The 12,498-nt window shown below is 44.0% G+C and overlaps 1 protein-coding gene across 4 annotated transcripts in view; it reads right to left on the bottom strand.

Moving 5' to 3' along the window:
• LOC121458901 (serine/threonine-protein kinase PAK 1) overlaps positions 1 to 12,498 on the bottom strand; it is a 79,439-nt gene that overhangs the window by 3,168 nt on the left and 63,773 nt on the right. For all 4 annotated transcript variants that reach the window (XM_041668275.1, XM_041668276.1, XM_041668273.1 and 1 more), the window contains exons 10-14: positions 7,875 to 7,987; positions 6,240 to 6,357; positions 4,606 to 4,705; positions 3,465 to 3,661; positions 1,242 to 1,379 (exon numbers count right to left, since the gene is read on the bottom strand). In XM_041668275.1, coding sequence (XP_041524209.1) covers positions 1,242 to 1,379; positions 3,465 to 3,661; positions 4,606 to 4,705; positions 6,240 to 6,357; positions 7,875 to 7,987 — 666 coding nt within the window. The remainder of the gene's footprint in view (positions 1 to 1,241; positions 1,380 to 3,464; positions 3,662 to 4,605; positions 4,706 to 6,239; positions 6,358 to 7,874; positions 7,988 to 12,498) is intronic.

The following is a 12,498-nucleotide window of genomic DNA, read 5'->3' as shown; positions in this document are numbered from 1 at the left end:
ATCCCAAGGGATCTAACGACTTATACTTGGCAGAACCCAGATCCCATACCTAACAGACCAGTGCTCCAAACAGTAGCCTCAATCACAAACAGATGTTAGAAACGCAGATAAGTAAACATCTCTATTCAACTCTATAAATATTGTCTGAGCACTGATTCTCAGTCAGATCGCATATAAGAAGAAGCCCGGATAGTAATAAAACAGAGTTTACAGTAGAGTGGTCAAGACAGAGAGGTTCATGTGTAACGACTCCAGGGCGGGTGCTAAGGTCCTGCTGTCTGCTCTGCTGGCCACGCTCGGGTCTAGCGACACCACAGTAATGGTTAACCTGCAGACATACACTGTCACCTCCATAATGTGATACTTCCCAATAAATTCCCAGTTTGCAGTTCAGTAAAATGACCCAAAAAATCAGAAACTGTATTTTAAAAGATGCTAACTATGAATGATGTCACTTGCTAAAGGTAGTTTTTGAAACCATATGAACTAAGTTGTGACCACAGAATAAAAGTACTTTTTATAAACGGCTTGGTAAATCCAACTCTATTTCACTACACCCTTACAGAGTCTCACTCCAAACAAACAGAATATCGCTGCCACCATCTGAAGTCTGCAATGACAAGACTATAAAGACTCCAAAACTGCACTACCCCCAGACCAGCAGCTCTCAACCTGTGGGGCATGAACCCCTTGGGGGTCGCATATCAGATACCATGTATATCAGATGTTTACATTACAATTCACAACAGCAGCAAAATTACAGTTCTGAAGTAGCAACAAAACAATTTTATAGCTGGGGAATCACATACCATGAGGAACTGTATTAAAGGGTCTCAGCGTCAGGAAGATTGAGAACCACTGCCCGAGACACTGTTCCTTTGTATTGCTTAGTAAAATGTACAAAATTAGACTTCTCAGAGAGCTATTTCACAAGACACAAACTTTGATAGGCTAATTCAGGCAAAACAAGATGTCTGAAAGACACAGGAAAAACTTCAAAGGAAGCTCAGAAAGTAGACATTGAGTTGAGCCTAGAAAATGTGTAAAGTTTAAACAGACTGAGGAAGAAACTAAGGGACAGCTTTAAGCAAAGGCCCAGGGGTGACGGTCAGAGAGCTAGAAGTACAAAGTGAGACAGCAGGAGGGCAGCCTACGGGAAGCAACCTCAAAGACGAAAACGAGACACAAAGGCTGGGCTGGCGCTCTTCCCATCGGGCGTCTAGCTACAGAAGGACCGTTACCTGCAGCAGCTCTTTAGCCGAACCTCTCTTCTCCACATCCATCTCAAGACAGCGGTTCAGAAAGTCCCGGAAAATAGCGGACAGCTTCTCTGGGTTCTGAAGCTCTGGGGTGCCATTGGTGGCAATGAGGTACAAGGCCTGGTGATACAAATGAAGAACCATGTTTTTCTCACTGAGGCTCGCTCTCTCGGTCTCGAGACATGTCTTCTCAAAGTATGGCGAGCTGCGGGATGCTCCAGGACAGGAGAAGATACTAAAGGATCAAGTCTAACATCTCAAGGCCATGTGGCCATGTATACGTAGCTAATATATAACTTCATTGCTAATAAAACAATACTTCATATTCACAAAAATAAAGAGTGCGTCTGGAAAGCACTTTGTAAGCTCTGAGGTGTTACAAGTCCAAGGGTTTATTCTTTTTTCTTGATTACAGATATAAACAGTTTATTAGTCACTCAGCATGGTAAGTTAAACAGCTCTTTAGTAGCTGACCCAAATCAGTGTTGACCCCTTCGGTGAACTCAGTCACCCAAGAGGACTATAAAAAGGGCATGTTTGGTTAGACAGTAACTGTTCTGCAGCTTCCCTGCCCCTGACATGAAGCCACTCTTGAAAAGGGAAGAAAAACATAGTAATGAGTTTTATAAGTACTCTTTGATTACAAGGTTCTCTCTCTCTCTCTCTCTCTCTCAAATGGCCATTTTCTCCTCAGCACTAACTCACCGCCATTAACAAGCCTGCAGCTTTCAGCCTGACCCTCTCAACTCTCTGCAAGATCTCGTTCCATTTCTCATATAAGAAGAGAAAAATATTTATAAATGCCATCTCAATTTCTCCTTTTCTGCTCTTATGGGTTTGTTCAAGTTAGGTGTCTGTCCCTATCCCTCTACAAACAGGCCATGAAGGCCTTGCAGGAGGAAGTCCGTCCGTCACTGGAGGCGGAACCTGCGGGCTTGCCTTACTCGCAGTTGGCTCTCCCTGGCTCAGGTGTGGTTCCAGACGGACATTCTCAGTATCCTGCTCCTGCTGCCATTCCTGCCACTCGCCCTATCATGAACTCTCACCCCCTGGATCCGTGAGCACAGACAAACCCTTTTCTGTTCTAAGTGGCCTTGGTCCCAGGGACAGCAAAGTTACTAAGGCAAAGGGGAATCGACTTCCTCAGCAATTCGGGCTATTCCAATTCACCTCGTCAAGATGCTTTCAAGATGCTTTCCGAGTCTACTTCTCCCCTGCATCCCTACCAGGGCCATCCAAGCCACAACTCTGTCTGGACCATTCTATCGGTCTCTCACCGATTTCTAAAGAAGCAACCAGCATGACTCACTGCCAGCACAAACTGTATCCTGTTCTATTAGCTAGCGGGAAGCCCTTTCCAGTGTGATAAACCAAGCTCTCACATCGCCACAAGTCTTAGCAGCCAGCCTTCTCTTACCCCTGACTCTAGCTACTAGTCTACTTTCTCCTCACTCCTTTCAGGGAAATAGCCTCTTTGAACGTGGGGCTCAACAAGCAAAAAATCAAATCTAATTCTCGATACTTGGTAAATCTTGCATAAGACTAAATCTTCTTCATGTTTCTGCTGAAATAATAAGAGAAAACTTCCCTCTTAGTAAAACCTTCCTCATCACGTTTTCAATCATTCTTATTCTACATTTTCAACAGCAGTTACCACCTGTTACTATATAGTAATTTGGTATTATTATCAGAACAGTATCTTGTATATATTATCAACCCTTATTTCTTCCCCTAACCATACAAGAGCTAAGATTGAGCTCTAAAAGTAAGCTATATCCCCAGACCCTTTTATATTTTATATTCAATAGTATCTAGTCTTTGGGCTTACATGTGTGTGACATCTGTTTATTCAGTGTGTGCACATGTCTATGCGGCACATGTGGACCACACGGTGCATGTGTGGGGACCAGAGGAAAAGCTGTAATAACTGGTTCTCTCTTCTTACCTCTTAGGTCCCAGGGATTAAACTCAAATCGTCAGGCTTGGCAGCAGGAACATTAATTCACTGAGTCATCTCACAGACCCCTTTGGTTTTGTTTTTTGAGACAAGTTGGCCTCAAACTGGCATCTTATCTCAGTCTTGTGACTCTAAGATTATAAGAATGTATTACTACGCCCAAGTATACAGAGAGAAGAGCCTGAATCCAACTTTCTGGGATTAGAGACAGAAGCCCAAATACTTTGAAAGAAGATGGGAACACTCACTCTCAAAGGGTTTTCGTTGAGGTACGGGGGCTCCCCCTCAATCATTTCAATTGCCATGATACCCAGGGACCAGATGTCAACCTTGGGTCCATAGGCCTTGCGCGTCACAACTTCAGGTGCCATCCAGTAAGGGGTTCCCACCATGGTGCTCCTCTTGCTCTGCTCTGGAGTTATCTGTGCACAGAATCCAAAGTCAGCTAGAAACAGGGAGAGGAGAGACACACTTAGGAGAGTCCGTCAGTAGGAGCTGTGCTCCCTGCAGTCCGTCTCACCACCAGTCCCCTCCTCGTTCAGCCATGAAGAGAAGCAGGAGGAACACACAGGACAACATCTCTAGCCTCCCGCCTTCTCAAACCAAATGGTCAAAGTCCAGTAGGATATTTTGGCCTTAAATGCTTAGCCCTTTATACATAAAAAAACATTTCTACACTTCAGAATCTTGCAATTAATTAACCTCTTATCTTCTGGACATAAGTCACCGAATTAAGCACCAATACTGGGCTAGATCCCTACTTTCAGCCCCTCACTCTAGCCGTCTACCCCCTTAGGACACAGTTTGCCGAGGTAACTGGCTTCACACCTTTGTACAAAATGCCATTCCTTCTCACGACACTGACACTACACGCTTATTTAAACTGGCCGCACCTTGACAGTGAAGGCTGTCTTCCCTGTACCTCTAAAAGGACTGCCACGTAACAGACATTCAGCAAATGGCTCCCGAATAAATAACTGAATGAGTGAGTTACATAAATCCATTACAGGTCTCTCGGGGACTGAGGATTCCTAGAAGGTTGGTAAATGTATTTCAGATCCTATCCGAGAACCACAGAAGTCGGCATTCGGGGGGGGGGGGGGGGGGGACGACGTGTTTTAATGTAAAAGAGTTGGAAAATAGCAAAAAGACACTGTATGATATTACAGAGGAATACAGATATCCCATAACACCTTATAAAATAACAAGGTTTCTCTGGCGAATGTCGTGGCTACTGTTATTTAATTAGCCACCCGAGCCACGGTCCTACACGGAGAGAAGCATCATCCTTCCTGAGAGCCACACCCTGCACGGAGAGAAGCGTCATCCTTCCTGAGAGCCACACCCTGCACGGAGAGAAGCATCATCCTTCCTGAGAGCCATACTCACTTAACTTGACGGAGCCGTCCATCCCCAGCAGAATGTTGTCACTCTTGATGTCTCTGTGAATGACTTGGTTCGAATGTAGGAACTCCAAAGCTTGTAGACACTGTTGCATTAGTGTGTGCAGAATAAAGAAACACATAATTAGAAGACTAACAATAATCTAACCTCCTCATTGTAAGATAAAGGAAGCAAGGCCTCCAGGAAGAAACGGACTTGCCCCACATAGAGGCAGAGCTGGCTATATAACCACGTCTTCTGTCTCCTAACTAAGAAGTCTTTTAAAACTCTGTGGGGCAGGGTAGGGGAGGCTGAAGTGATGGCTCCGGGGCCTCCTTGGGTGCCACGTACATGTGCATGTAACCCTCCACCCCAAACACACACACAATTTAAATTTTAATTTAAAACTGCATACTGCTTTCATCTTACAATTTTGCTTTAATCAGAAGTGTTCTATCAATACATTTCCACGTCTAGGAAAGGTGACGCATAGAAGTGACGTTCACAGACAATCTTACTTTGAGAAAGAAGTCTGTACTACTGGGCCACACTGAATTTGACATCCTAGTTCTATATAGAGATAGATAGTTACAAATCATTCACAAATATAGATTTATTTTTTCAGTGCTGAGAAGTAAAACCATGGCCTCATAAATACCAAGTACACACTCTCTCACTTACCCACACTGCCAGCACAAATAGACTTTTAAGGCTCAGGAATGATTACAACCAGTAAAAGATATGAGAAAGATCTTTTTAGAAAGAAAGAAAGAAAGAAAGAAAGAAAAAGAAAGAAAGAAAGAAAGAAAGGGGGAAAGAGAAGAAAAGGAAAAAAAAACAAAACAAAGCAAAACACCAGCTTCTTCAACATCCTGTTTACTCCCGTTAGCATCCTTCTCAGGATGCTGGGAAGGTGAAAATGTGCCTATCCTCTGCGGACAATGCTTCTCGTGGAAACCTGGAAAGCTGATGACAGCATCACAGGCCCTGAGATGTCTAACTGCAGTGAGGAAGAAGGAGAATATCTATTTATGCTTTTCCTTTTCCTGCTTCTTTTGTCTGGAGTTATGATTGCTTATTGGTTTGCTTGAGACAGGGTCTCTTGTATCCCAAACTGGCCCGGAACTTGCCATGCAACCAAAGATGATCTCCCCGCCTCCACCTCCCCAGGGCTGGGATTACAGGCATATGTCACCACATCAGGCTTTCTGCCTGCAGTAAATTTATCCTATAACTTTGCTGGCTTGCCTCTACATGTCACTCAAATGCATATTCCAATCAAGGGAGAAACCTTCTCTGACTACCTATCTGAAAGATGCCACTACCTTCTTACCAGGAGTTATTTCCTTCACCATACACAAAGCAGGGAGGCATGGAAAAAGTGGTTCAAAGGTATGTCATTTGAATAGCTATAATTACAGATTCAAAGTATGAATGACTGTTTTAGTATAGACTTCCGGGTACTTTCTAATTTTTCTACCATGGTCAGAACAGTTAGCTTAAGAAAAAAATGATTATAGAAATTATGAAATACAACCATAAAACATAAATGATAAATGCCAGAACTAACTTCTGTTTCCACAGAGCCCAGACTGAAGCCTCTTTTGGATGTGAACTCACATGGATGGAGGAGGCCTTACCTCCCGGCACACAGCTGCTATCTGGCCCTCATCCATACAGGTTTCCGTCACCACATCAGTTAAAGAGCCTCCAGCCAGGTACTCCATGACAACCCACAGCTCATCGCCCACAAGGTAACTGCAGGAAAGCGAATGCAGGGCGAGAAGGAACGGTTAGAACACAGGAAGCCATTGCAGGGGGTTTCAGAACCGAGGGGTGAGGGTACAAGGGAAACCATCTCAGGCAGCTCTGGAAGGGTTTAGGGTTTCCTACTCTGGGAAAAAACAAAAAAACCCAAAATTTGGAGGACAGAATCATCAATTTTAAAACAGTTGGGGAATACACCTAGAAAAGACAAAACATACGTGGTCTATGAAGTCCCAAACACTAAAACTAAGAACACAAGGCTAAAATATAAAATCACATTTCTCTGCAATACCAGAGGCTACCTCCTAAAACTAAAAATACCAGCATTATTCCCACACCTGTAAAAGCAAACAGGCAACACGCACACACGTGAAAAGGATGGGATTTGGAAGCCACATTACCATGAAAACGGAGGGCCACAAGGCCTCCTTGGGAGTTCTAGACTGAGATCCACAAGGCAGACTGGGTCTAGTTCCTACCTGCTGACAATGACTTCTGAGTTTGAGGAGTCTGGTTGTGGTGTGGTAGCCTGGACGTTATAAATTGACCCGAGTTAGAACTGAATCTGACTCAGAGATCAGGTCTCCCAGACCCATTACGTGACAAACAGAAAGGTAACTCAGCCCATCTGGCAGACACGAGAGGAAGCTGCTGCTGTGTGTTAACCTGCCATGACATGCTGGAGAAAAGCACGTGTTGTCTTAAGGTGTGAGATCGATCCTGGGAACGGGTCTTAAGTGGTAGAGGGGAGACCTGAAAGGTTTTAAGACTTATCTCAAACAAAGGTAAGATTCTAATTCTGTTCTGCTGTAATTTCTTCTGGGGATGCTGGGAACCAAACACAGGGCCTCATATGTGCTGGTCAAGCATTCTATCACAGAGTTGCACCCCAACCCAACAGCCATGTTTGTAAGGTAATAAAGAATAAATAGGGCAAGTTAAAAATGGCAGTGCATGCCTTAATCCAAGTAGTCTGGAGGCAGAAGCTGGTAAGCTACATGTTCTGTATTCTCAGCTTAATGCTAGTTTATATGGGGGGGGGGGATAAATTTCAGTTGACCACAAATTTACTAGTAGCTAACAACAGGCATGGGGGGGGGGACACAAACAGATGCACTTTTATTGAGTTTAGAAAAACAAAGAGAACCATTTTTTCATGGTGGTCAGATTTCAAAACAACACCAGACTGGATTGAGCACCATGTTGTAAGAGTGTATAGACAACAAGGAGTTTTCAAGAAGGTGAGTGGGATGAAGAAATGCTTGGGATACAGGAGGAAATAAAGACATCAGGCAGGCGGACTGAAGAGGCAGCCTTCCCTAAAGCAGAAGGCACAGCTGTTAGAAGCTGTGGGGCGGTGGGTTAACCATCACCCAGGATTTTCTAGCAAAGAGCTCAGGACAGAAAATACTTAAACGGAAGCAGCTCTGAGTGCTGGCTTCATTTTCTTCTCTAACACAGCTGTCTTAAAGGCCTGAAACTTCTCACAGGACCCACCCACTCCATACCTGTCCAGGTAGTTCACAATATTTGGGTTTTTGTTTTCCCTCATGACCAGGATCTCATTAATAATCAGCTCTTTCTTCGGCTGCTGCTGAAGATTCATCTGTTTGATGGCGACCTGAAAGAACAGCACATTCGATGCGTACCAAGGGTCACACAGCATTTACTAAGCACACATTCAGCGCCAGACCTTAAGTTCTAAGTTTATCATCTAAACAATGACGAGGAAGACATGGCCTTAGCCTTAAAGCAACTCATAAGTTATCAATGTTAACTTCTCTCAGCTGGTAGCATTTAACACCAGTTCAAACAAATGTTCTCAGGGGGAACTACAAACTTACTGAAATTAAAAAAAAAAAAATGTCTTCATAAGCCACTGTGCTATTCTGACATACATCAAAATTTGATACCTCAATTTTTAAAAAATACTTTAAAAAAATCACTCAGTAGGGTTGTTACTACCTATATCCCAACACCCATGAGGCTGAGATAGAATTGTACATGGGTGACCAGCCTGGCTTCATAGTTTAACTGTCTGAGGCATGTACACACACATACATGTAAAAGGCACTTTGTCTCAATTTATCCTGCTAACAGACTGGTCTACAGACCCCATGCACACCGGTCTTCCCATCTAAAAGCAAAATGGCTCTTGCTTGCCTAGACGTGTTCCTCGGTTCGACATTCAAGTTCCTCACCGTGACTTCCCACTGTACTACATGCTCCATGTTCTCCCTGCCTTCGCTGAAGCTCACCTCTCTCTGGAACAGACGCCTCACTTTTACACACTCAGAAGCGTGGTCCGATGGCAAAGGAAACTTCATTCCCAAACTATTGTGTGTGTTTCCCCCTTTTAGGAAAGTCCTGTAAGATCATATTATTCCTGCCAATTTATGTATGTCTGTGTGTGTGTGTGTGTGTGTGTGTGTGTGTGTACACGCATGAATGTACCTAGACATTTCAGAGCTTAATTAAAAACTCAAAACCCCAGTGTCAAGCACAGGGCTCAACAAATAAAGCTGGTGCTTAGAGAGAGAGAAGCAGTAAGTCAGTAAGTTCTTTGTTTACACGAGTGCGCGTACACACAGACACAAACACACACAGACACCACTACACCCCACAGGGTTACACTGTTTGCTAAATATTTTTCCCCTAGAGATAGTCTTCTCTCTTTTCCTTGCTCAGCAGACAAGAATATGACATCCAACAGAACCACTTTCTAGAAGCAGCAGTAAGATTGAAGGATGCAGGTTGGAGTACTGGCTCAGGGGTTAAGATGGCTGAAGACCTGGTTCAATTCCCAGCAGCCATATGGCAGCTCTTAACTATCTAGCTCCAGTTTCAAGTGAGCCGATGTCTTTTTCTGAGCTCCTTGGGCACCAGGTACACAGACATACATGCAGGGCAAACACCTATACACACAAAAATAAGTAAAAATTTTTTAAAAAAATGAAGATGCAGAGATTTTGAAGCCAAATATCACTTGGAGCCAATATATTCTTCTGAAGAGGCTCAGTTAATGATTATAAATAAAAAATAATTCTTACGGGCCATCAAGATGGATCAGTGGACCAAGGTTCTTGCAGCCAAACTTGGCAACCTAAGTTTGATTCCTGTGACCCACATGACAGAAGGAAAGAACAGACCCCTTCAAGCTCTCCTATGACCTCCTCCCACAGCTATCACGGTCATGGGCATGCCGTCCCCTCTCCTACACACACACACACACACACACACACACACACACTTTCTCTCTCTTACACACACACAAGAATAATAAAAATCTTTAAAAATGTTTATTTAAGCATCTGACCTCTTCCATTTCTAGCACTGATGAACTGTTTGGAAAGGGGTTTCCCAGCAGGTCAGGCCTTAGGGCCCACAGCATCTTTCTGTAACAGCCGAGGAGTACCTTTTCCTACTGGCTGAAAAGGGACACATTAATCGGCTGTACATATTAAGTAAGCCTTTATGACTAGGACGGGGGCCTTTAGAGTCCCTTTGGCGCTCCTTAGGCCGCCCTGGAGGATGAGCGAGTGCTTGCGAACCTCCCTGTGGTCATGAGAGGCAGCAGCAAGGGAGAAGGCAAACAGAGGCTAGGGCAGGATACCAAGAACCCCTTATGCCACCTCTACTGGGCTCGAGGGCTCTGCCTACAGGCCTTGACCGAATAAAACCCTGTCCATCTAGGACCGGCAATACCACTCCTATAAAAGAAGAAAACTGGACTTGACCTAAGAGATCTAAGCTTTAGGTGTGACAGTCAATTTCCGAATTTGACTAACTGCTGGTTTTATGAACCTAAATCTCTTTATAAATGTACTGAAAATAATAACCACAATTCTACTTTGATTTCTATTTTGAGTCAAAATATATTTTGAGTACAGAAAAAATAGACATGTCATTCACTTGTAAGTCAAAGATTTAAGTAATAAAGGCAGCCAGCAATGAATCTGATCAGCACCTGGCACAGAACAGCGAGAATGAGGACCATGCTTCCTACTGTGCTTATCAAAGCCAAACCCAACAACGCTTCGAAGGAACACGCTGCATTTTCAGGTGCAGACCCAAAGCCAAGGCACGTAAGAAAACCGCCTAGCATCACGATCGCAGCTCTCAGACCAGTACAATTCCTAAAGCACCTCCAATCGTTCCTGCTATTAAACACATTACCTTTAAAATTAAGCTTGAAAAGTGATTGATCTCTAACGGGAAGATTTCCCAGCACTCAGTGCTATCCATCTATATGGGTCGGACAGGAACTCCCCTCTTTGAGCTGGAGAACACCCTGGCCTCACACAGATTTAGACTCCCCTGGGCAGGAAGCAAGGCCGTCCTGATCACACTGCGTTAGCCACGCTAATGGATTTGTTTCCATTCATAGCTTTTTTACCACGAGACAAGCGCACAGCAGAGTCAAGTTTCTCTTTCCTGTGGTCCCACTCTCACACTGCCATCTCCAGGGCTTCAACCATCACCTGTCTGTCTTCCTTCAACGGTTACAAGGCCCAAGAGACCAGGAACATGGTAGGTGAAGTCCCTAACACCTACCCTTAGCTCTGCTATGACGCTGCAGCCCAAAGCACACAAGACTTAATTCTAACTCAGACCCTGATCATCTGGGCAGAAAAAGGTCAAACAGTTCACCCAAGCTAACAGAAATAACTTTAGGCAAGCTCCCATGTCTTTAACTTCTCCACTGATTCTTTTATTTTATAATTTATTTATTTTGATTTTATGTGCATTGCTGTTTTGCCTGTGTGTATATCTGTGAGGGTGCTGGATCCCCTGGAACTGGAGTTACAAACAGTTGTGAGCTGCCATGTGGGTGCTGAGAATTGAACCCAGGTCCTCGGGAAAAGCAGACAGTGCTCTTAACTGCTGAGCTATCTCTCTAGCCACCTCAATTAATTCTTAACTATAATAAGGATTTTAATTATTTTTTAAGTTTTTGTTTTGTTTTCGAGAGAGGGCTTCTCTGTTGTATATCCCTGGCTATCCTGGAACTCACTCTGTAAACCAGGCTGGCCTCAAACTCACAGAGATCTGCATGCCTCTACATCCCTGAGTGCTGGGATTAAAGGCGTGTGCCACCACCGTTGAGCTAAGATCTCATTTTTAATTATGAGTGTTATGTTTGTATCTGTGTATGGGTTTGTGTACATGAGTGTAGTGCTTGCTGAGGCCAGAAGAGGGTGTTGGACCCCCTAGAGATGGAGGTGCAGGCTGTTGCAAGTCACCCAACTGAGGGGCAAACAGCCAGTGTTCTTAACTGCTGAGCCATCTCTCCAGCTCCCATATTGGTGATCTTGAAAATTGACTCACTCTCACACAACATCAGTATTTGACTTTTACACTTCTAAAAAGTTAACAAGAAGCCAAGAAAACAAGAGTACAAGATTTTGATGACCAGAATTTCAAAAACATACAAGTAGATCCGGGCAGCCTCTCTCAGAGAAACATAACTGAGAGGTTCTTCTCTCAGTTTCTGAGTTTCAATACTCCTTTAACTAAACATTTCTCCCAGGTGATACTAACTGTGACCCACCTGCCAGCATTCCTGTGCTGTAGCCAGCCAGGGGCAGTCTACAAGGAGCCTCCAATTACTTGTTATCCGCTTCATGGCTTCCTTTTGCTGATCTTGGGTCAGAGGGCTTTAGCAATAAGGCCAGTGTTCTCATGGCTTAATAAAATAAGGACCAAGAGGTACCTCCAAATAAATGAGGGCCCCAAAGTCCAGTGGGACCTGGAGCAGAACTGAAAGTTACTAGATTAGAAGCTGACAGCCATGGGTTTAAATCTCCTCTACCTAGGCAGTTCAGTAAGATCTCAGGCAGGATCTACATTTGCTATACTTACACCTCTGACTTTATTCTTTCTCCTTGTACAGTACTGCACACCTGGAAGCTGCCTTCACCTTCTACCGCTGAGTTAGACCAAGTCACTGCTAACTACTTCTCAGGTCTACGTACTCCTATGACATCATCTTTCACAACAGTCTCCTGGCTTACACGGTCCGTTCTTCCTCCTCTCACCTGCTCTCCACACTTGATCTTTGGAAGACTTTGCAAAAATTTTAAGTCTCATATTAGTCTACTATTTGAGCCTAGCATGGTACAGAAAGAAGCT

Source organism: Microtus oregoni, unplaced genomic scaffold (assembly GCF_018167655.1).
Source record: "Microtus oregoni isolate MIOR12 unplaced genomic scaffold, Mior012 000018F_ref0000195, whole genome shotgun sequence".
In the NCBI taxonomy this organism is placed as follows: domain Eukaryota; kingdom Metazoa; phylum Chordata; class Mammalia; order Rodentia; family Cricetidae; genus Microtus; species Microtus oregoni.
This window is presented reverse-complemented; position numbering and strand designations above follow the sequence as displayed.